The 24,664-nt window shown below is 33.4% G+C and overlaps 1 protein-coding gene across 5 annotated transcripts in view; it reads right to left on the bottom strand.

Moving 5' to 3' along the window:
• LOC106874003 (Kv channel-interacting protein 4) overlaps positions 1 to 24,664 on the bottom strand; it is a 484,491-nt gene that overhangs the window by 365,842 nt on the left and 93,985 nt on the right. For 2 of the 5 annotated variants that reach the window (XM_052974218.2, XM_052974220.2), the window contains exon 1: positions 16,035 to 17,633. The exons of 1 other annotated variant lie outside the window; for it this stretch is intronic. In XM_052974218.2, coding sequence (XP_052830178.1) covers positions 16,035 to 16,191 — 157 coding nt within the window. In that variant the 5' untranslated portion in view covers positions 16,192 to 17,633. Of the gene's footprint in view, positions 1 to 16,034; positions 17,653 to 24,664 lie in introns of those variants that run through there. 2 more of the 5 variants (XM_089366107.1, XM_089366104.1) reach the window with 2 other exon arrangements.

Below are 24,664 nucleotides of genomic sequence, written 5' to 3'. Positions count from 1 at the left end.
AAGAATAGGACACAATGAAGTGGGCAGGGATGGGAGAGATAGGAAGGTTTCTAAAGTTGCGTTGATTAGCAACATGAATACCTGTAAGTTTTAGTCTCAAGTGTCTTGGTAGCAGTACACTGACAAATTCAAGTAACATCTTTCTCATTCTAGGAGTAATTAACCAAACAGAATATTCAGCATCGGAGCTGTATAGCAGAAATGCAATCAAGGTGAACAAAAGAATGAAGCAAATGAGAAAAGGAGCCATAAAGAATCTCTGCATCAAACCAAGAAGCACCAATAATTGATTAACATTTTCTCTGCATGAAATGAACTTCTCATGTCAGCTTCAGGGAACTCACTGTCATATTTGTGTGTTGAAAGAACACTGAGAAAATGAGAAGTTCATATCTGATCGCATGACAATCTAATAACCAAATTGAGGAACTAAATAGCTAATTTTATCTCCAATCAAAGCTTTCAAAAACGATAGAAACATTTCAGTTGGAATGTCCTCTAATCATAGATCTGCACAATCAGGACTGATCCTCAGCTAAACAACTTCCATATTAGCAAATTTGAGCATAATTTATTCTGAAACTGAGAATTTGACTTATATTTTGTTTGAGAATAAGGAATTTCCTCTGATACTTTTTTTAAAATTTCAAATTAAATGCATAATTGATATTTTATTCGAAACACATAACAAAAACAAAAAAAAACCAACAATGTATAAGTCATAATATGATGCTACCAACTAATTAGAGAAGTAATGGTACTTTCTTGAAATGTTCTTATATTCTGCTCAAAGAGAAATTACTAAACTTGAACAATTATAAAAGAACTCTTAGAATAGGCATTTTCTTCATAACTTCCACATAACTTCTCTCTAAGTCAATAGCACTAATCAACCATTTATTGATGAGTCTGTTTACATAAAATATAACCATTGAGTCTATCATTTTTAGATGACTTGTATTTATTATCACGATGTAGTTATGTTATTACTTGACAATTAGTGTCTATGTGTAGACAAAATTCATTCTCCTTACTACTGATCTCTCTCCCCTGAGTATTCTCAAAATTATTTTTAATCAACAGCTGCCTTCAGGAAATCAACTCACAGCCCTCTGAAGTCATCATTCTCAGTAACTTTAATGAACACAGCCTTTCATGATCCTTGCACTTGTCTACCCTGAAACTGCTGTTGTAGAGGCAAAAATCATTTTCTGCTAAGGTACCCTTTGCTCCGATTAATATCTTCATCTTCCTATATTCTTGAAGGAAACACCAATTTTCCATATATTCTTAGTAATCACCATATTCTCCTTTCCCTCAGGTGTTGGGCCACTGGCTGACCAAACTAACACACATCCTGCTTTTCAAATGCACGACAAACCCTGAGCTGTGAACCTTCAAGTTACAAGCCAGCTAACCGGCCAGAGTTCTGGCACTCTGTAATGAAGAAAACCCTGACCAGAAATGTGCTTCACCTCTGACTCATCTTAGACAGGTAAACAGGAAACCAGTACTATCCATCTATGTATGTCTCCCTACATCCCTAATACAGCCAGAGTTCACAGTACCAGCATCACCTCTTACAAATTATGGGATAGTGGGCTTTGGGTACATAAATTGTCTGAGTAGTATTATATTCCTGTACATATTTGTATTGCAGGAAAACATTACTGTTTACAAAACCTCCTGTGCTAATCACATGAGAAGAGACCTTTTTTCATCACTGCAATATCTTCAAGATGGCTATGAGAAAACCAGCAACAAAAACAATGAGGATTTTTAACAATCACAGCCAAGCCACAGATTTTGAAGTTGAGTAGTCAAATTGGTCACAGTGTATTACAGGTGTTTGTTTTATCAACTCAAGAAGGTAAAAAAAAAAAGGCCCAGTTGAACACAGTTAACCAAGTATAACACATTACAGCAAAATACAACAATGAATTTAGTTTTACTTCAGTTTCCTGCTGCTTCTGTCTCATCTTCATTTTATGTGGTGATAAAAATGAATGATTTGCTTAAAGCTTAAAAATGATTGAGCTTCTGTTCAGTGTCAGCAAATACAATTTTGTAGAAATTAGTTTCATTGAAACAAGAGAAGATTTAAGATTGTGTTTCAACAAAATACAAAGCTACAAACCAGGAATAGTAAGTGCTGCATGTTTAAGGTTGAGTGGTCCTTTGTATTAAGTACATTAAAATGGAGAGGTTCTGTGATAGTTGAATTCTGAGAAGTTGTCAGCGAGCAAAGAAATGAAGTCATAAAAGAAAGAAAAAGAAAAAAAATGCAAAGAAACATAAAAAGCAACAAAAGAAACAAAACCTTGCCAAAAAAAAAAAAAGCATCCTCGAACAAACAAACAAACAAACAAACATAAGAATGACAAAACTTTGTAGGCTTCATCTTATGTCAGTATTAGATAATTTCGACAAGTTTAAAAGTAAACATTAGCATACTTTTTGTGGGAAAAGTTCATGGTAGTTGATTGAATTGATTCCAGAAAATTATGGCTACTTGAAAAATAGTATTGGAAAGCAAATGATAAGATATTTATTAAGATGAGAATAAGTATAAGCACTATACATCAATGATCTGACTTTGAAGTGCTCAACAACGCAAATGAAATAGACCCTCCATTTAGCTTTTCTACAGATACTAGAACAGCTTTTTTTTTTTTTTAATTTGCATTTGTTAATGTTTGGTGACTATTTTCTTACATCATACTAGACTCATACTAGAAAATTGTGTTTTATATTATTTCTTTTTTTTTTGTTTTGAATAAACATTATCTAAATATTAAAATAAAATTTGCTAGTTTGAAACATTAATTTTGATAATACACTTCATAAGGTTGAACGCGACCCTAACAATCAACAGTCATTAGAGAATACTGAAACTGTTAACATATCAGTTAAATATTGATGATGACGATGGTGAGGAGGAAGAGGATGGTGATGACTGAAATATTTCCTGAGCACAACTATAATCTTGACATACGGTTTGAAAGAGGTGCCTGACAATTAGATAAGTCATCCCAAAATAATATAAGGTGAAAAATAAAAAAAAATGTCATTCAACCTTCTTCCCCCCCTCCCCCCCACACGAATTTTTGTCTTGGCAACAACAAAAGCAAGCCAAGAAATAAATGAAATAGAACACAAACAATATCACAAAAGCAGTTCACCTGTTTGCCATTGAGATGAAGCATAACAGTGTAACACAAGTGAAATAGGTTTCAGAATTTAAACCCATTGAGAAGTTCACAGGAAAAGTATAACAAAAGTTTCTGGGAACAATAGCCAAAACAAGAAGGAAGTGGCTTTAATGTATCACCAAAAATAGACATACTTGTATGAAATTTTAAAAACGTAGTGTACTGTCTTAAATTCTTATTTCAAATATGACACAAATCAAGTTTTGATAACTTTAAGTATAGCATTTTGAGGCTATGTATAATAATCTTTGTTTTAACCATTTACTACTTGATACAGGGTAAAGATTAAAACATTCTATGAAATGAATGAAAAGAAAGATAAAACAGAACCTAAACTATTGAGACTCATTAGGGATTGGAACCTAATTTGTACAGTTGCATATTTTGGATATATTACTGAAAGGGACATTTATGATACTCTAGTTGTTGGCACTCCGTCGCTTACGACGTCGAGGGTTCCAGTTGATCCGATCAATGGAACAGCCTGCTCGTGAAATTAACATGCAAGTGGCTGAGCACTCCACAGACACGTGTACCCTTAACGTAGTTCTCGGGGATATTCAGCGTGACACAGAGTGTGACAATGCTGACCCTTTGAATTACAGGTACAACAGAAACAGGAAGTAAGAGTGAGAGAAAGTTGTGATGAAAGAGTGCAGCAGGGTTCGCCACCATCCCCTGCCAGAGCCTCGTGGAGCTTTAGGTGTTTTCGCTCAATAAACACTCACAACGGACGGTCTGGGAATCAAAACAGCGATCCTATGACTGAGAGTCCGCTGCCCTAACCACTGGGCCATTGCGCCTCTACCGATACTCTAGTGTACATAAACAAAATCACATGCACTAATGAAGGAAAAACACTCTACAAAGATGTCATAAAAATTAAAAATAACAAGGAAGGTCATATTTATTCTTAAGACAAAAGAAATCAATGAAAGATTTAATACTCATTTGAGACATAAAGTGATGTCAAGCACATCAGACATATCAATGAAACAGATACTTAAGCAGACGAGTTGTGCATACAGCATGTGATAAACAGTAGAACCGTTTCCAAAACAATTGTTGACATTACCAAAATACATTGACTTAAAAAAAAAAGTACATTGCTAATGAATAGAGAGAGTAAAGATAATTGTTGAAAATCGTTACTGCTCAATTTCATCAAAGAAAGCAGAGTACCTTCTATACAGGCAAATTATAAAGAAAATTAAATTACAGACAAAAATGCTAATCAAGTATCACTACAGTATAACCGCTATAGAAGAAATTCTATTATACTGTCAGCCATTGTCTTCAAGTTTCATTTGTTAATTACTAAATTGAAGCATTGTCATTGGACTATATTCCCATACCACGGAATCATATTTTGTACATTTCTAATATAAAACAAAGACATTTGAAAAGCAAATCAAGATTGTAACACATTGCCACTTGTGTGTGCATGTGTGTGTATGTCTTTGAGAGAAAGAGAGAGAGAGGTGGGAGAGAGAGAGAGAGAGAGAGAGAGAGAGAGAGAGAGAGAGAGAGAGAGAGAGAGAGAGAGAAAGAGAGAGAAAGAGAGCGGGTATGCTATAAAATTTTAATATTCTTTGAAAATTCATATCAAGAATATGCATCTTAGTAAAACGACTAGCTGTAGGAGACCTTGCAGAAACAGCATAAGTGAAATAGAACAGAGGGGAGAAAAGAATAGAATTCTTAGCAATGATATCAAAGGAAATTCTATATGACTGAACAAATTGCTTAACTTCTACTTCAACACAATCTCTGCCATCTTTAAAATCAGGAGTATCTAACTTAACTTATAAATCTTTGAGAAATATTTCAACAACAATAAAATATCATGGCTAGAGACATTACATAAACACATTGTTCAGTCAGCTGCCTGCATATAATAAATAGGCTTAAAAATGTTGATTGATGCTGTCCACTAGAACAATAGCAATGAGATGATGGTTTGTAGAAATTTTATATACAAATCCATTTCAATGTTAATCATAAGAAATGCATATCATTTTGTATTCAGTTATTGGTTTTTATGTGGTTAATTTGGGAAAAAAAAAGGAGTTTTCTCTGCAGAATTTCTTCATGATGTATTAATACAGTATAAATGAGAAAATTTATTGGCATTTTGTTAAATTATGTCTGGAATTTGGGTGCTAACATTAAGTGTTAATAAGTTGTTACTGTATTAAAAATGCAATAAGATGATTATTGGAAACATAATAAATTTTTCTGTAATACAAAATTACATGCATGATACAAAGATTGTTAGATTGTCCGGCATTGAAATTATCTCACAAAAACCTAATAAAATATAGTAATTCCATAATAGCCTAATCTCAGTTTTAAAGTTTGAAATTACAGAATGCTACACCATTGGAAACAAACATGCAGTTGGCAATAATTTAATTCATTTGATTAGCACAATCCAGTAAAGAGAATATGTGGCATTTACCCACAATCATTTCAAAACGTTAACATTACACATTATCAAACTGCTTTCCGCTTCATACTTATAAATACAGGCACTCTGCGTATGCTTTACAGCTTCAAGTGAATAAATCTATGTTCTAGATAGGATATTTAACTCCAAAATATCTGCTTCTCATTTGGAATAATGTATAATTTAAAATTAAATGAATGATGCAAGTTTACATTAAATTCATGAATCTTCAATAAGAATTTTATCACCACACCAGTACACATGTAGAGATTTATTCAAAGCCAATACTATTTTAAAAGTTACCTCATTTGTTTATGATACGTAAAATTATGAGATTTTGTTAAAAAAAATAATGAGCTAAGACTGATTCAAGATGAAAGATGGCATTTTGTATGACATCGTCTAAAAGCTAACAGTATTGCACTTTCTCATGTAAGGTGCTGCATAAAATAAATGGCATTTTAACTGCACATGAAACTGTAACTTCATATTAAATTGGCATATTAGATCCATGAGATTATATGAGAAAATATCTATGGTCTATTGTAAATTGTAAAAGTACTTATCTGGAATTAAAATAATGGTTAAATGTCAGTAACATTAAAGAAATAAAAGTTGCATCTTTACATAGAATGTATTATAGTTAGATGTAACACCCACTCACTCAGAGCAATAGGAAGACTCTTGACTACACAGAGTGTTTAATATATCTAGTTGTGTAATTATTTTTATATAAGATGGAGACTATTTGTCTAAACATACTTTTAATAAGGAGAGGCATAATGGTTCCCAAAAATGGAACGAAAGGATTAATCAAATCTCGTTATTTCAGAGAATTTCTCTTCATTCAGTAATTAGTTACTAACATTTACATAATTCACAAACGAGATAATGCAGAAAATTTCTCCAAGTCTAATGAACTAAAAAATCAATCATTTTGCAATCAGTGAGATAAGAAAAACATGAATGCAAAAATGTTGAAAACACACACACACATGAATGTGTGTGCATGCACATAGACATATGAGTGGTATGAGTTAGCAGAACCAGTGTTTGCTTGAAAGTACATGGGACAAGCATCTACAAGGAGTTCTGCATAAAGATGTGTCACAACTGATAATAGTTTAAGAAGTATTGCATAAATTCATTGAAAAAGAACTGAAAATCAACCAAAAGAAAGAATGAAACTTTGGATGAAAAAGTCCCAAGAGTAACTCAACATAAATGTTTATAAATGTGAAGTTCCTAAAGTATTATAGATGGAAGACATATTCTTTGTACATCGGGCACAAGGTCTGAAGTTTTGTAGGAGTGCTTGACTAGTACTTATTTCATCAACCCTGAAAGGATAAAAGTAGACCTTGGCAGAATTTGAACTCGGAACATACAGATGGATGAAATGCCACTCAATATTTTACGTTGTGTGCTAACAATTCTGCCAGCTTGCCTCCTTGTATATGAAAGACATATCAACAAACAATGGACTGGGTATTGCTACACTGACTTCACAGATATCACTGATTGTTAATAAAATATTGGATAAAATAGTATTTCACTGCATTACTTTTAGAATATTTCATATGTTGCCATTTTACTATGTTCATTCTTACACATATGTTAGTTCAACTAAAAACAGAAATTCTGACACATTAGAAGCCTGGACGTCTTAAATATCCAGTATTTCCAGAAAACACTGGATATTTAAAACAAGAAAGCAGACAAGATTATGTTGGACCAACATCTGTGCCAATCAGTCCAAACTACACAATCATCAGCTGAGATGGTTCAGATTTGTAATAGATATGGCTGAATCACTTCTCCCTCACAGGATCCTCTATGGTTTGCTACATTAGTGTCAAAACCTGGTAGGTGACCAAATAAGTGGTTCAAAGACCCGTTGAAAACAACTTTCAAGAGAAGCAACTTCACACATTTAAGACTGGAAGAACTCACTGACCACCACTTACGTTGGCAATCTCTCAAGTAATTTCTGACTTTTGAATTCATTTTATCATCTACTCAATTAATCTTCTCTTTCCTTCCATCTTTGTTGTCTAGTTTTTGTTATCTGATTAATAAGTTCACTTCACAAACATATGGTTCAAGTGTTGATCTCACTGTGCAGTAATTTGTGTAAATGTCTTCACTAACTGCAATGAACTGACTGTGTATGTGTGTGTTGAAGGTTATAAAGGACACAGGTTTCGTGTGTCACATAGCTAGCTAGAGGCGATGGCTTCTTGGAGCTAATTCACGGCAGCTTTCGTCCTAATTTTGGGACTGCCATATTGGCTTGGCGATAACTATTAATTTCCAGTACCGCTGCCGTAGTCTCCTTTAGAGAGACTTAGAAATATTAATAACTCTCTCTCTCATATATATATATATATATATATATATATATATATATATATATATATATATATATATATGTATATATAGACATACACACAGGGTACAATGGATAAAATGTTGCCATTTTATATTTTTTATTTTGCACATGCACATTGTTTTTGAATTTGTAGACTACACAGTATAGTGTGGTCAGTTGGGCACCGTCTGTAAGAAAAACAGTTTCATGATACAATTCATTTTGCCAGAAATTTAGAAATGACATACTGTACTGCTTGGCATTCATACTGGAAGCTCCAAAATGAACATTTCAGTGCAGAGGATTCAGAAAGAGTTGGATGAGTCCAATGGTGATTACGAAAGTGCTTATGGTGATCACTAGTGATGGTGACGTTATGCCTCCATTCATCTTCACACACAGCCTCAGACTCAACACAGAGGCCTATATCAAGTTCCTGGAGGAGGTACTGCTGCCCTGGATCAAGAGGGTGGCTGCTGGAAGATCCTATGTCTGGTAATAGGACTCTGCACCATGCCACACGATGGTCCCATATGAGTAACGAGGGAGAGTCAAAGAGAAAGAGGGGAGAGAGAGACAGATAGAAAATGGTGAAGGGGAGAAAAAGGGAATTAGAGAAGGATGGGGGAATATATAAAACTGACACTCCATCAGTTATAATAATGAGAGCTCCAATTGATCCAGTCAATGGAACAACTTACTTGTGAAATTAACATGCAAGTGGCTGAGTGCACCACAGACACGTGTACCCTTAATGTAGTTCTCATGGAGATTTAGCACGGTACAGAATGTGAATTACAGGTACTACCTATTTTTCCCAGCTGAGTGGACTGAAGCAACATGAAATAAAGTGTCTTGCTCATATTTTTTTTTCTGAGAGTAAGGTCTGACATATGAGATTTGACTGCTATTTTTAGCAGCTTGAAGGATCATACAATCCCCCTTGACAGTGAGTGAAGTGATGTCCTGACTGGATTTTTATTGGCATTGTAAACACAATCCTTTTGTGCAATTCTATTCAATATAACGACACAAATATACAGAGGAAGTATCCTGTGTATTGTGTGCATGTATATTTACTTCAATTGACATTTTGAGTTTTCAAAAATCATTTAAACAATTTGAACAAGCAACTTCATTCTGGCTAATTCCCATGTCACTATATTATTTAAGAGTTAAAAAATAATCAGTGTAAATCTATTCAGAATATATATTATTCACATTTTATTGATTTGCAAAAGAGTTTAAAGAATCTTCGATATTTTCTACTTTGAAAATATAATATATCTCCATGAATATTAAAATTCCAAGAGAAAAGACAAAAAATAAACAAAAAGTAAGAAAATGATTTCAAACAGTTTGTTGTGAAAGATATATGCTTCTTTGAAGAAGGTTTACAATATGTTGAAGTTTCTGTTGATAGAAAGTTAAGATAATATTTTTCTTTCTTGAAGTAAATATAAATAAAATTCAATTATTAAAGTATTGGGATTTTGAACATATGCATAAAAAAAAAAGGTTGTGCATTGTAGTTATGGTATTGCCACATTAGGGTTAAATCATTTAGGAAAGTGTTACCACCAAATATATCCAAGAGGATATCACATCCTAAAAGGAATGATTTCCAGGGCTGTTGACATGATAAATATACTTTTGATTCACATTCATTTGTATTTATTGCTATCGTTGTCATCATCATCATCTTCATCGTCGTCATTGTCATCATCATCATCATTTAACATCCATGTTTCATGATGGCATGGATTGGATAGTTTGACAAAGAACCAATGAGTCAAGGACTGCATTGTATTCCAGTGTCTGCTTTGGCCTGGTTTCTACAGCTGGATGCCCTTCCTAATGCCAACCACTTTGTGGAGGGTGCATTTTTCGTGCCACTAGAGCTATTGATGTCACCACATAGTTTGCAAGTCAACAAACCCAAGGAGGGAGGATATTGCTTCTGTATGTTAGATGGGGGGGGGGGCTAAGGAGGTAAGGTATGAGAGAAGAGGTTGGAGCAGAGTAGGCTCTTGTTGTAGAGGAGCTACATGGCTATTCACAATGAAGAGAAAGTGAGAGTGAGAATAAAGTAAAGATATCACCAAAGATATAGAGTGTGATTAAAATATTTGTTCCTGAAAATATACTTTGTAACACCAGATATAAATATCATATATCCAGTAAGACAAACAAAAGCCAAAGAATACCAGTTACTATATTCAGTTAAACCAATTAAAAAAAAAAAAAAAAGATCCGAGCAAATTTCTTTGTTTTGTGCTCCATTAATTTGTATATACATTAACTTTATATTACCATATTTCTGTTAAAATACATTATCTTTATTTCAATTAATTTTGAAAATAATAAAGAATTTCATAATATAACTTTTATTAACTCTTCAGATACCAAACCGACCAAGACCACCCCTGGTTTTATGTTATGGACTTCCTGTTTTAAGGTGATTTAAATTTAAATGTTCCTTCAAAATTTCCTGTAAACTTATGTTCCAAACTCTAGCATAATAACAACAAAGTTGTTTAACTAAATTTTTCATTATTTTCAAAATTACCTGAAACGAAGGAAGTGTATTCCAACGGAAATTTGGTAGCAAAAGAGTTAAGCTACTGTTTGGAACATTAATTAATATGAACTTTACATACAAAGTTTTAATTCAGTTCTCTTTAAACATAAAATTTGTATAATAAAACCATTGACAATCACAGGTAGATTGATATCAAAAAGGTTAAGACACTTCTAAGTAATAGTGGAAATAGGAGATAGACCAATTAGGAAAGAGGATGCTAATAATATTTCATTAAAAACCTAGGTTTCTGTTTTTATTATAAAATTGCTGTTATGGTTGTTCAAAAAATTGCTGTGATTAATTTGAGAAATAATAAGTGATCATGACTAGCTGCTAGAACAAGATTAATTCAATGTTATTCCAAATATATGCAAAGGATTGGATTTGGTAAAAGAACAAAATATTTGGAAAAAACTCCCCGCATTTTGAAAATTAATGTAACAGTTTACACAGGAGGAGAAGAATTATTAAAATAATATTTCTTTTCAGCAAAATACATCCTAAATTGTAAACCATTGAGGAAACCTTATATGATTGATTGAACTGTTAAAAATCACAACCAAATCTACTCTAAATTACACTCTACTATCTTAAAAAAAGGAAGGATATATTGAGTGATGTGTTCCTAACTACAGAATATCTGAAAAAAAGATGGTAATGAATGGAATATCTGTAATCAAGAGTATACTTAATCAAAACTGACCTGAAGTAAACAACATGAAACACAAACAATAACAATGACAACAGTAGCAATGTAAGATATAGTTGTTCGAATAAATAACAACACAGAAGTATATAGTGACACAGATTTTTAGAGAAATGTTAAATTGAGAAGTTCCACTATACATAACTTTCTCAAAAACCATAACATAACTGAAATGGAGTTAACACAGAATGTAAACTGGGCCATAGATTTCATTAATGGCAAATTTTGTGAATTTCATTGTTTTCTTAAGGTTTATATCCTTTTCATAAATGAGATGAGTAGAAATGATTGCTTCAAAACCTCATCATATCACTGGTACTTCACAATTTCAGATGGTTGAAAGTCAAATTTGACATTTAGAGGAATTAAGACAAGATGCATGAAATGCTGACTAAGCCATGAAGCCCTCCATTTTGCTCTCCTTATATCAACAACAATAATATCAAACTCTAGTTATATCAACAACAATACTTGCAATAATATATCATTGTCAGTATTTGGCATCTGTTTTTCCAAGTTCGCATATATTGACAGGCCTTCTCCACTACAACAATTTGTCATTTTTTGGATTCTTTTGTCATCTACTTTATGAGGTGCATCCTCCAGAGACAACTTTTCACCACTTCATATATGGTAAGAGTTGATTTCAGGTAAAATACCCCCCCCCCCTTTTCCCGCCGAGTCCCTAGGGGCTAAAATTGTTAATGCGTAGCTCCAGAAAAACAACATCCAAAAGAACAAAAAAACAAAAACAACAACAACAAAGAAATAAAAGATAGGCATCCTATAGATAGGATGCCAGTCTATTGCAAATATCTTTCCCAAGTGTTGAGTTGGTGGTGCTATTTCCATGAGTTCGGTACTCTGAATTAATGTAGGATTAAGGTTTTTACTCAATTCCTTGGATTTCTTTTCCCACTAGTTCCTTCGAAATGGCTTGTTTGGTAATTCTTTATGCAATTATCATCTTCCATGCACATCATGTGCTTGCACCAACTCACTCTTCTCTCTTGCTTGCTACATCTTTCATGCCTTGTTTTGTCCATTTGCGTTCCAATGTTCATACACACAAACTTTATACACTAAGTAGAGTATGTTTGCCTTATTTATTTCCAGACTTCTTGCATCCTCTGCCTTAAATGCTCGTGCAACATCACACTTTGTACACAAGCAATGATAATATACCTAATCAGTTCCTTAGGAGACCACTTAAAAGACTGTCATTACATACAGTGTTTAGGACAAGTTAATCAAGTGCAGTTTCTCTTTCCAATCTCTTACGGTAGAACTAGAACTGAGAACTGCTAATAAATCACAAATTAAACAGTTCTCTGATTTCCAACATCAAGTATTTCCCTGTATTACTTATCCATAACCAATTGAGAGAGAGACTAAAAACAGCTTAGAAGAAAATAGCTACAGACATGAATAGAATAAAATAAAACCACTTTTTAAACCTTTAAAGATTAAGAAGTGAATGCATAATTTTAGAAGAAAACAAAAGGAATCAACGAAATTCAAAAGAAATGTACTCTGGATAGAATTCAAGTCGTTTATAAGTAGGTCTCTTAGGTGATGATCCAGTGCCATTTCCATGATTTTGGTAATCCGAACAATATTGGACTATGGATATTTTTTAAATTTTATAATGCGAATAAACACCTGCAGTAGATTTGAACTCATTACCTATGAATAGGTAGTCCAATATCTTATTTACTTGGGTATGCATCCAACCTCTACATAGATAGAATAGAGCTGAGATACAAGCTGAAGATTTGTTGGTTGCACTATTGCCTAGTCTAACGGCAACACTCCAAATGTTGAAGTTAAAGGAAGATTTATTAATTAGATATAAATCTTTAAGTTGACATGAGGAAACAAATAGATGTTTGCAAGGACATTGCTAGGACAATAATATCAGCTTCAACAAATAGAGGAGGGCAGGGGGAACAAATCAAAATAAGTTGTTTACGAAAATTAAAGGTTAGGATTTATTGCATGTATTTGTCTTCAATTTAGTTTTCATTTTCAAAAAATTCATTTTGTTGTATGTTATATTGAATTGCCAACTGGTTGTGTGTTAAAGATACAAGTAGTTTAAACTAAACAAGCAATGAATGACAACAGTTACAAGTATATGATCAAAATTTATTATAACTGTATATACACTGGCACTATTCAGATTTATGCAACAAACATCACTCACACAAAACACATACTACTATATATATATATATATATATATATATGTGTGTGTGTATATACATATACCTGAATATGTATGAAAACATGAGGAATAATACAACCCAGATGCACTAGGCCTGAAAAGGATTGTCACAGCTAGAACATATTTGTTTATAGGTCTGCTTGGTCTGAGCTGACCTGAGGTAAAGCAACATATAAATGCACATACATTCACATATATACACACACAGACACACACACAATATATATATATGCACACACACACATATATGCACAGACACATATATACACACACACACACATGCACACATGCATGCATGCACACACACACACACACACACACACACATACACGTGTATGCATATGTAATTATTGTCACAGCACGAATTCAAGAATTCAAGCATTATACTTATAACAACTATGACAATGGAACAAAATTGAGGACACAGTTGAAGACTTGAACATAACAAAACAAAATGTGAGTGTTACACTTTCAACAACCTTAACTATGGAACAAAACGGAAAGCAACTGAAATCTAAAACATAGTAAAACAATGTTTTGAAGATTTAGGAATTTATGCAACAAAATATCATTAAGAACATCAATAAATGTGAAATTTCTATGGGTCCTGCTGTTATTATAAATATGCAAATTCAGATATATTAGGAAACAGAAAATCACAAAGACATACATGTACAAAAATACATAGATATATGACGACACAGTTTTTGTATTTAGGTAGACATTGCACTAAAACAAGTTATTAAATTAGCTGGTTATACTGTTACATCATGTCAAATGGTATTTTGTGTATAGAAGAGCAAAAATCCTGACTATGTCTTGTGTGGAGAAATCAGCTTGACAACAATATACATTGTGTCTAAAGGATGGAGTTGTTATGCGTACATGTTTATATAAACACATGTAAACATATTTACACATAGATATAAACACACACATGAACACATGCATATATATGTGTGTGTCTTTGAGTGTGTGTGTGTGCATGTATACACATACATATTCATTCATTCATTCATTCAAGCACACACACACACACACAATTGATTTCAATTTTTAAAAATGTAATTGATTTTTAATTTTCAATGTTTGAGTTGAATTATAAAAACAAACAAACAAAAGAAAAAAAACAAAGATATTATGCAGATATTATGTGCAAGAAAATGTTGGACAACAACAAAAACAACCTTATCAATATTGCAGGTAAACTGTGTAAGTGGTAATGATTCTACCAATGGTGATGATGATGATTGGGGAATAAACTGTATAGAAATGGATCAAAAGATTTCAGAAAAATGATTTTTTAAAAAATAAACAATGCAGAATATATTAAATAATTGCAAAGAACACATTAACAATGAATGACAGAGGGAGAAACAAAAAGCCAAAGAAAGCAACAACAAATAGATTAATAAATAAATAGATAAATAAATAAATAAAATTGGAAAGATGGAAGAAAAGAGAAGGCTACTTGATTAGATGGTAAAATTAATTTGAAAAATGAGAAAACAGCGTGAACATTAAACCAAAAGAAGAAATCAAGAGAGGGGAAAATATTAATTGCAAACAGGGAACAATTAAAAAAAAAACGAATAAAAATAAAATAAAATAAAATGAAATGAAAAAAAAAAAACAATTTCTTATTCTGTTATTAATGGATAGTTGTATTTAGAATAAATGAATTTTTTACAGATATTTAGGTATTTTTATTTTTAGTGGTGAGGGATTTCTTTGAAAAGTGATCATATTTACATCTCATAGGGATATTCATCAGTTTATTTAAATTTGGTGCACATTAAAAACAACTGATGCATCATGCATGTTTTGCACTGCAAATGTATAGTACGTTGGTAGATTATGGATCTCTTGTATTTCTCTGTTGTAATTGTTGTTTGTTTTTTTTTTCATGTTTATACTATTATAATGTTCAGTAACTTGCAAGATAAACAATGATTTATCAATAATTGCACATATACATCCACACAGCTGTATCTATTTATGCAACACATATACAAGCCTGTATGAATATACACAAATGCATGCATGTATATGTTTATTCATATATTTATGCAACATATGTATGCTTGGATTCAAAAATGTATACATAATTTGAGAATTTATGTGTACATCAATGTATCTATGTACATACATAAATGGGTACACATATATGTATGCACAAGTATTTGTATATGTCAATTTCACCGCCACATACAAATACATGTGCATACATAATTATACACATGCACAAACATTTTCATTTGAATGTATGTTAAAAATTTCAACACCGTATTGAAATTTTCAACTGAGTACTAGACTGTCAAATGATGTCACTTATGTTTGTCACAAGATCTTATATACATTTCACAGAATGTTGTTTTTTTTATTGCCTCTCTTAAAACATTAATTCTTAATATTTGTTATTGTTATACTTTTGTTGATGTTGTTGTTGTTGTTGTTGTTGTGTTTTTTTCTTTCAGTTACTTACGTTTTTCTCTTGCGAAAAGTAAATGCTTTCTCAGTGGTGGAAAAAGCTGGTATAAAATCATTCGAAACATACGGCCGGTCTTGGAAGGATATCTGGACAAGGTACAGCAACCAGATCGACGATGGTGGCAAAACCTGCTCATGTGCGTAACACACATAGGCAAGAAAGCTGAGAAATAAAGGGAGCAGAGATGCCTCACCCGACAGCTTCTAGTGTGATTAGCACTGATGTAACAAAGTACCAGCAACAGTAGTGTTAGGGGTGATAATGAGTAGAATATTAGTGATGAAGAAAGAAAGGGTGATAATGATAGTGATGGGGGGAAAGGGATAGGGATGTTGCTTGTTATCTTGTTAGCAGAGATGTTCAGGAGTGCTAGGGTTTTTTCTTTCTTTTTCTTTTTTTTTTTTTTGACTGAGACAAAGCAGTGATGTTATTGAAGTGGTGGTGACAGCTACAGTTATAGAAACATTGGTGGTGGCAACCACACTGATAATAAGCAAAGATGAGTTGCAGCAGTAGCAGTGGAGCAGAAGGAACAGCTGTGGCAACAACTACTATGACAGCAGCAGTGACACTGGCAGCAGCAGCAGCAGCAGCAGCAGCAACAACAGCAGCAGCAGTGGCAACAGCCAGAGAAAGATGTTGACCAGGTGGTTAAACACAGACTCAACCCACTTGTATCACCTCAACAGTGGCAGCTTCCTTGCTTCAGTCAGATACCTGTTACTTTCTTACAATCTTTCTTCATTACAACTGATGCTGGCTGTTTAGCCAGTAGCTGGTTAGCTGGTTGGCTTCTACCACAAATTACTGTTGTGATTCAACAAAGGAAAACTGTGTATGTGTGAAATACTTTGATTATAGGACTCAGTGCTGTATCTACTCTGGAGAGTTATAACACTGGTGTCAGGCTCTGTGCTTGCATGGCAATCTGTGGATGCACATGTGTAATGAGAGGAGTCGCTGAATTGCTTACATGAAGATTTATAGTGGACTATGGTTTGAAGAGATTAGTTTACGCTCACACTTAGAAAATGTATGCGGAAGAAGCGAGGAGGAGAACGAAAAACAAATGAAAGAATGAAGTCAGATTATATCGAAGGAAAGACGATGAAAGAGAGGAGTAAAAAAAAATCAGAGGGAAAGACGAGAGAGAAAGAGTGAGTGAGAGAAGAAGAAAGTGACTGCTTGAAAGATGGAAAGAAAGTGTACAATGTGTAATGAAGGAAGAGAGAAAAACTGATGGGGAAGAATATTTGTGTGTGGGGCTGGAGAAGAGAGAGAGAGAGAAAGAGTGCGTAAAATACAGAATGAAAATATACAGGGAATGAAAGAAAGAATGAGAAGAGAAGCATCAAGTTGCTTCAGTAAAAGTAGTCTTTCATACAAAAATTGGTAGTACTGGTGATTTTTATAGTAGCATCCATAAGAAGGAAGTGTATGTGTTCCTGCATGTGTGTGTGTGTGTGTGTAAATGTATGGCTTGTATGTGAGAGTATATATGTATTCAGAGGTGTCCGGAATAGTAGTGCATCAGGTTGGTGTAGCGGGGGGGAAAAATATACAAAGTGTTTGGTGTTATCACAGAATCCTAGCTCAGAGACGAGTGGTGGGGGAGGGAACTGTGAAGGCAGAAGCAAAAGATAGAAAGCTATGGGGAAAGCAAAGTAAAGAATAGACAGACAGACAGTCAGGCAGGCAGGTTTACTGATAGAGCAGAGATGGAGGGAGGAACAAATAGGAACTGACAGGTGATAAGGTTTAATAAATAGAAGAATTTTCATCATGCACCTCTGCAATATGTGCATATGTTTATATATGCATGTGTGCACACATGTGTGCATATGTGTGTGTGGAGAAATAGAATATTATGATGTACGTGTGGGTGGATGTATTTGTATGCATATATATATCTATAACTGAATTTATACGCGTGTGTGCAATATGCAAATCAATTATTCAAAGCGTGTATGTGCATGCATCAAAATATTTGAATTTACATGTGTGCATATATGTATATTATGCATTTCTGCATGCATCCACAGGTGGTGCACATGCTTCTTTCAACACCTGTATTTGTGCATGCATGAAGTGAGTATGTATTTATTTGTGCAAGACTGTTTCCATGTAATGGTCACCCATGCCAGTGATCATACATACATACATACATATATACAAACACACATGTATATACATACATACACACACACATATCTATCTATCTATCTATCTATATATATATATATATATATATATATACATACATAGATGCAAGCATACATACAAATGTATATGAGTGTATACACACACACATGCACAGTGTATGTGTACAATTATGGTGTATATGTGCCTCCCCATACAAAGGTGACGGTGCAGTCCAGAGAAAAAAACTGCAAACAGATTAAAGCATGCAAAGACAAAAAAAAAAAAAAAGATATGTACAACAAATTGAGGAAAGAGAGAGAGCAAGTGAGAAAGAAGGAACAAAACCAAGATAGATTGCCCAGGATCAACATATGGATTCTGATGACATAATATGCATCACTTCTAATAGCCAAAATATCTGCAGACAAATTAGTCTAGTGTATTTTAAAAAATTCTTTTTAATTTAATTTCAGTTTTTTTCTTTATTTACTTACAACTTTTTATTACTTTAATTTCATGATAAACATGCAAGAGATAACTCTAAGACAAAAATTATTCTTTTGAGTTAATTCATATATATATATATATATATATATATATATATATATATATATATACATACATATATATGCATGTATGTATATATATATGGATGTGTATATATAGTATATATATATATATATATGCACATTCATATATATACATATATACACACACACATATATATATATACACATATCCAAATTTATATACGCGCACACACACGCACATATAAGTATATATGTGTGTATGTATGGATATATATATATATATATATATATATATATATATATATACATATAAATACACACATAGACAGACAGAGAGTTTCGTTTTCCGTCATTAGCTTATTTGAGATGTTTACAAGATATTTCTATTTGCTGGGCCTTTTCTGTTTATCAGACTACTTGACATTTGTAAATTATTTGTACAAATGATATTATTAATCCTATTGTTCCTCATATTCCATTTGGGAATGGTTACGGTTAAGAACTGTAAAATGTTAAACCATTAGCTGCTTTGTTTAGTCATTCAATGTTGTGAGTTCAAATTCTATTGGAATAAACTTGTGACCAATAGTAAGGATTTTTATTCAATTCACTCAATTTCAGTTATTGACTTTCTGTTTAGAGATAACAAATTAAAATTGAATTTAAGGAATAAGTTGTTGCATTCACCTCTATGTACAGATACTGTTATTTTATAGAAGAAAACAGTCAAGCAAATAACATTGGTATTTGACAACCTAAAGTTTATGCAACAATATTCAATGTATTTGAACTGGTATATTTTGCTTGGTAGTTCACTTTAGAATAACAAAATTTTGGGTTCAACAACCTGTAGAAAATATGTATAGAATTCTTGAATTTTACTTGAAATAATCCAGCAACTTATTCAAAGTTAGATTTATGACTAATATTCTTAGCATGACTAAGTCAACAGCCCATAGGTTTTGGGAAAAAAATTTTACATGACTTGAAATAGTGTTTGCCCATGACTACATAGTAGTGAGGTCAAACTTTACTATAGTATCATCGTCTTGTATTCCTAGGCAAGTCACATATCTCTTACTTCACTCTGCTCAATTAATGACAAATTCAAGTCCCATTATTACTTTAACCCTTTGGCATTGAAACCAAACTGGCCGTATCCGGCCAAGATATTCTACCTATTTAACCTTTTAGCATTTAAACTGGCCATATCGGTCCCAAATAAGGTACTTATTTTATGTTCTAACCAACCAGATCCAGTATATCACATCTATTCTTTAATGCCATTCTAAAATATACTATCACATCATCAAAATTTTGAAGCTACAAAATAATGCATGATTAATTAAAAACAATGTGAATAAAAAAGCATTACACTTGACAGAATAATTTGAATGTTAAAGGTTTAATCTTCAACTGACCATATCTGGCTTCTCACACCTATACTACAATGTCATTCTCAAAAATAAACAATCACTCCATCAAAATCTGAAAGCTATGAGATAATGTATGATTAATTCAAAACAATGCGAATAGTTAAGCATTACATCTGACAGAGTAATCTGATTGCTAAAGGGTCAATGTGTGAGGGTCTTGAGTTTGAAGGCTGTCCCATTCAAAAAGAATGATCTAACTCATCTATAATAACATAAAAAGTTGATATAAAACTTGAAAACATTTCAAACTATATATACAATTATATTGAGGGAAGTTTCACCTCACTATTTTTAATAATCATGTTTGACCATACTTGGAGTATAAAGAAAGATAAGAATATTTTCTTTTTAGTATTTCAAATATTACACAACTCCAACTCAAAATTTTCCTGAACAGATTGTTCCTCCACAGATAGAAAATATGTGAAATAAAGTATTATTTTTAATGCTGATAAGTTAACTATATAAGTCTGTAACTCAGGGCTAACTACTGAACATATCTGTAACAGTAGTAAATGATTGAAGACATCTATAGTACAGTGGTAACATTGAACATATTTATAACAGTAGTAGACAACAGAATAGATCTCTAATAGCTTGGTAATCAAGAGAACTGATTTACAATGCAATGGTAACCAACTGGTGATGTCCATATTAAAGGAGTATTTAACATCCACCATAAAGACTGGTTATATTCCAATAAAACATACATTGATAATAAACACTGCCATGATTTCTTCTTCGCATAGGAACTAACTCAAATTATTGATTCTCAAGCTCAAGTTCCAGATGCTGGTAATCAAAATCTTAATCTGCTAAATCTTTTCCTGACTACATGTCCTAATATTTGTGCTGTAGTTGTGCTATTCCCATTTGCTTGATCATACCACTGTTTGGCCATGGTCGTCATTGGAGTACAGAGCAAAAAAATCTTTACAGTTTTGCCATCAGTCTGTGTTCAAGTATTCCAAATGAATTAAGGAGGATTGTTTTCTCAACTGGCTGATCCCATCCACTTGGATATCTTTTCTAGAATGTCAAAAGTTACATCAATGGTTGCAGTCTAGGATCAATAATTTTGTCCCTCATAAAATATACTAACAAAAATCAAAAACAAAAAAAAACCTCTCACAGGGGTTTATTCTGGGATATAAAGCTATTATAGTTCATTACAACCACTATGTTGCTTTTCACTACAAATGGGTGCAACGCTAATTTCATAGCCTTCCATGCTGCCCATAACCATTGGGAAAGAGTGTTGAGGAATGCGAAGTTTAGCTAAACTGAATCTTTTGAGATGAAAATTGATCAAGGGAGGCTGAGTTCACATGAATTCTGAAGAATAACCAATAAAATACTTAATCATAACAACTGTCTATTCCAACATCTATCAATAATACTGAATAATGCCATGATATGCATACAAAACCAAGTTTTTTGCTAAGAACTTTGCATCACAATCCATGCTAGCTGGTTCTAATCATTTCATGCTGGACTTCTTCACTTCTACTTTCATTCTGACTTTAGAGTATCGACCAGGGAAGTATCAAAAGTTATTAATGATCTAGATCCATCAAAAGCAACTGGTCAAGAGTAGATCTCGTTCCAACTGGTCAAGAGTAGATTCCATTCGTTCAGTTAAAAAATGTTATATGTGGATCCTCGTCCACTTGTATGTTGTTGTCGACACTGTAATATTCTTGTTGTCACTATTATGTTGTGGCAGCATTCCATGTCTTATTATCTTTGACAATGACTTTGAAACGTCTACCTTGACGGTAACTCAAACTCGTACATATTATGTAACTGACACCGACTCCAACTGAGAACTCATACAATGATTCTACTACTACTACTGATTTGCTACAACAACTGACTGTCCAACTTTATAGTGGCTGTATCATACCACTTTGTTGTGTGGGAAGGGGAGTGCCATTATTATCTAAGATATCTCCAAGTCTAGCAAAGTTTTTCAATTATTCACTCAAAACAGTCTGTAGTTTCCTTCCCATTTTAACAGAGGCCAATTAGCCATATGAGTATCAAATACAAGTTGCTTGCATCTATCATAAACATGCATGTCATTATCCACTTGAAGAAAGCTAATCGCCTAGGTGACAAACAATATGGTCTTTTGGTTTATTGCTGACACCCTCATAACTCTATCGTTGATGGAATGTTGCAAGTTTGGTCCCTTTCTATCATTACTTAGAGGGAAGATTTTCAGATGTGCTTTATTCTTTGTTCCCACATTCCAAAAATTCCTTGTCAGAACTAGCTTGTGCAAAAAAGGCTTTGTGCATGAAACATACAGACACTCTGTAAGTTTCATGCACAAAGCCTTTTCCCCCATAGAGTTGTATTATGCAGAAACACATTCTCATCATTATTTTTCTACAGAATATAATCTTGATCTCTTTAGCTTCAGGGTTAGCAACTACCTTGTGCAATGCTGGTTTCTTTCACTTTAATATTTTCATCTATTTTCTTTTTATCACTATCTCATTATATTTTATTTTATTAGCACCTTTACTGTCATCTCATTTACCATATTTCATTGCCCTCAGTTTAAATGAAATATGATGAGTGACCACTCCAGCATATCTTATTTAAATCTTTTATCAATCACATTATTGCCATTCTTTATTCCAGTTCTTAAATATGTAAATGTTGAGCTTTTGGCATTAATGATTGTCCACCCTTTCTCCTAATTCACTTGCTTAAAAGTGACCAACAGAGCAGATCAAAACAGATCTATGACACACTGGTAACCAATCGATCTGAGCTTTAATACGTTGGTAACCAAAAGAACAAATTTATGATACAGCAGTAACTAACAGTACAAATCTCCGATACAGTGGTAATCAGCAGAACAGATTTATGATTCAGTAGTAAGTGCCAATTACTTTGGTAACTATAAAACAGATCTATAATATTCTGGCAACCAAGTGAATGAAAGGTTTGTCACTGAAGCCATACGCACCAAATCTTAGTTTTGTTTTTGAATACTAGCCTGGGATTTAGGTCTTAAGATATTTGGTCTAATTTGAAGATAATATGGAGGCTTCTAATGGAGAATAGTCAGAGAAACTATGCAAATGGCTATTGTCAGCTCATTGTTCTGACATGTGGGTAGTAAATTCCAAGGGATGAATGTCAACAGACCAGTTTTTTATTCTTACTTATATACACTATTCAGAAAGTATAAAAGTCATATCAGATTTCTCTTCACTTGTAAAGCCGAGATTTTGCATCCTAAGAAAATCTGATACTACTTGAATAATTTATATATTGCACTAATGCTAAAGGGTGAAATATCTAACAATGCTATGTTTATTACACTTTGACTTTAAATAAGAACCTCTTATCATAGCTAGAAAATTCCGCCACTTTGGGTGGTAAGATGTTTGCTGCTATATATACAGTGTGCAGTGAATAAACTGTCGTCTAAATTATGCAATATGAAAATAACACTGACATCTCATTTTAACAGGTATATTTACCAAAATTACATAAAAATATCTTGAAATGCTAAAGAGTAAATTTATTCAATAAAATCATCATTGGCTTCAACCAGGGCCTCCAGGCGACTTTGGAATCTCCTGCAACTCTTCTGGATGGCCTCCTTGTTTAAGTTGGTGAATGCTGCCATAATCCTTGCCTTCAGTTCATCTTTGATGTGACAAGGAGTCTTGTTGGTCTCTTGCTCAACTGCATCTCACACATAATAATCAAGGGAGCTGCAGCCTGGGGAGTTAGGTGGCTAGATATTAAGGGTGATGTGATAGCAGAAATTGTCTGACAGCCATGACTGGGTTCCCCTGCTAGTGTGGCATGGTGCAGAGTCCTGTTGTCAGACGCAGAGTCTTCCAGCAACTACCCTGTTGACCAAGGACAGCACTACCTCCTCCTGGCACTTGATGTAGACCTCTGTATTGAGTTTGAGGCCAAGAGGGAAGATGAACGGAGGCATAACTTTGCCATCACTGGTGATCACACCAAACACCATGATGTTGACAGGATGTTTGACTTTTATCACTCTTGGTACACGTCTTCCAACCACACTGTCCTCAGATTGACACCCAAACGCTCTGAAATATTCGTACTGGAGCTTCCAGCATGAATGCCAAGCAATACAGCATGTTGTTTCCAAAATTTCTGGCAGAGTGAATTGCATCATGGTGCTGTTTTTCTCACAGATGGTACTCAGCTAACCTTACTATACTGTGTAGTCAACAAAATCAAAAACAAACAATGCACGTGTGTGAAATTAAAGATATAAAATGGTGACAATTTACCCATTGCACCCTGTGTGTGTGTGTGTGTGTGTGTGTGTGTGTGTGTGTGTGTGCGTGCGTGCGTGCGTGAGAGAGAGAGAGAGACAAGTTATAAAATGCTTGGTCCAACAAATATACTTTCCTTGTGATGCTTACTACATATCAATTACAATTGCTTTCATCATCCTCATCAAAGTTTATTGACATGTTTATGGCAAACAATATTTTATTGTTGCTCT

Source organism: Octopus bimaculoides, chromosome 18 (assembly GCF_046866305.1).
Source record: "Octopus bimaculoides isolate indiv1 chromosome 18, ASM4686630v1, whole genome shotgun sequence".
Lineage (NCBI taxonomy): Eukaryota > Metazoa > Mollusca > Cephalopoda > Octopoda > Octopodidae > Octopus > Octopus bimaculoides.
The sequence above is the reverse complement of the archived record's forward strand: the minus strand, read 5'-3'. Positions and strand labels throughout refer to the sequence as shown.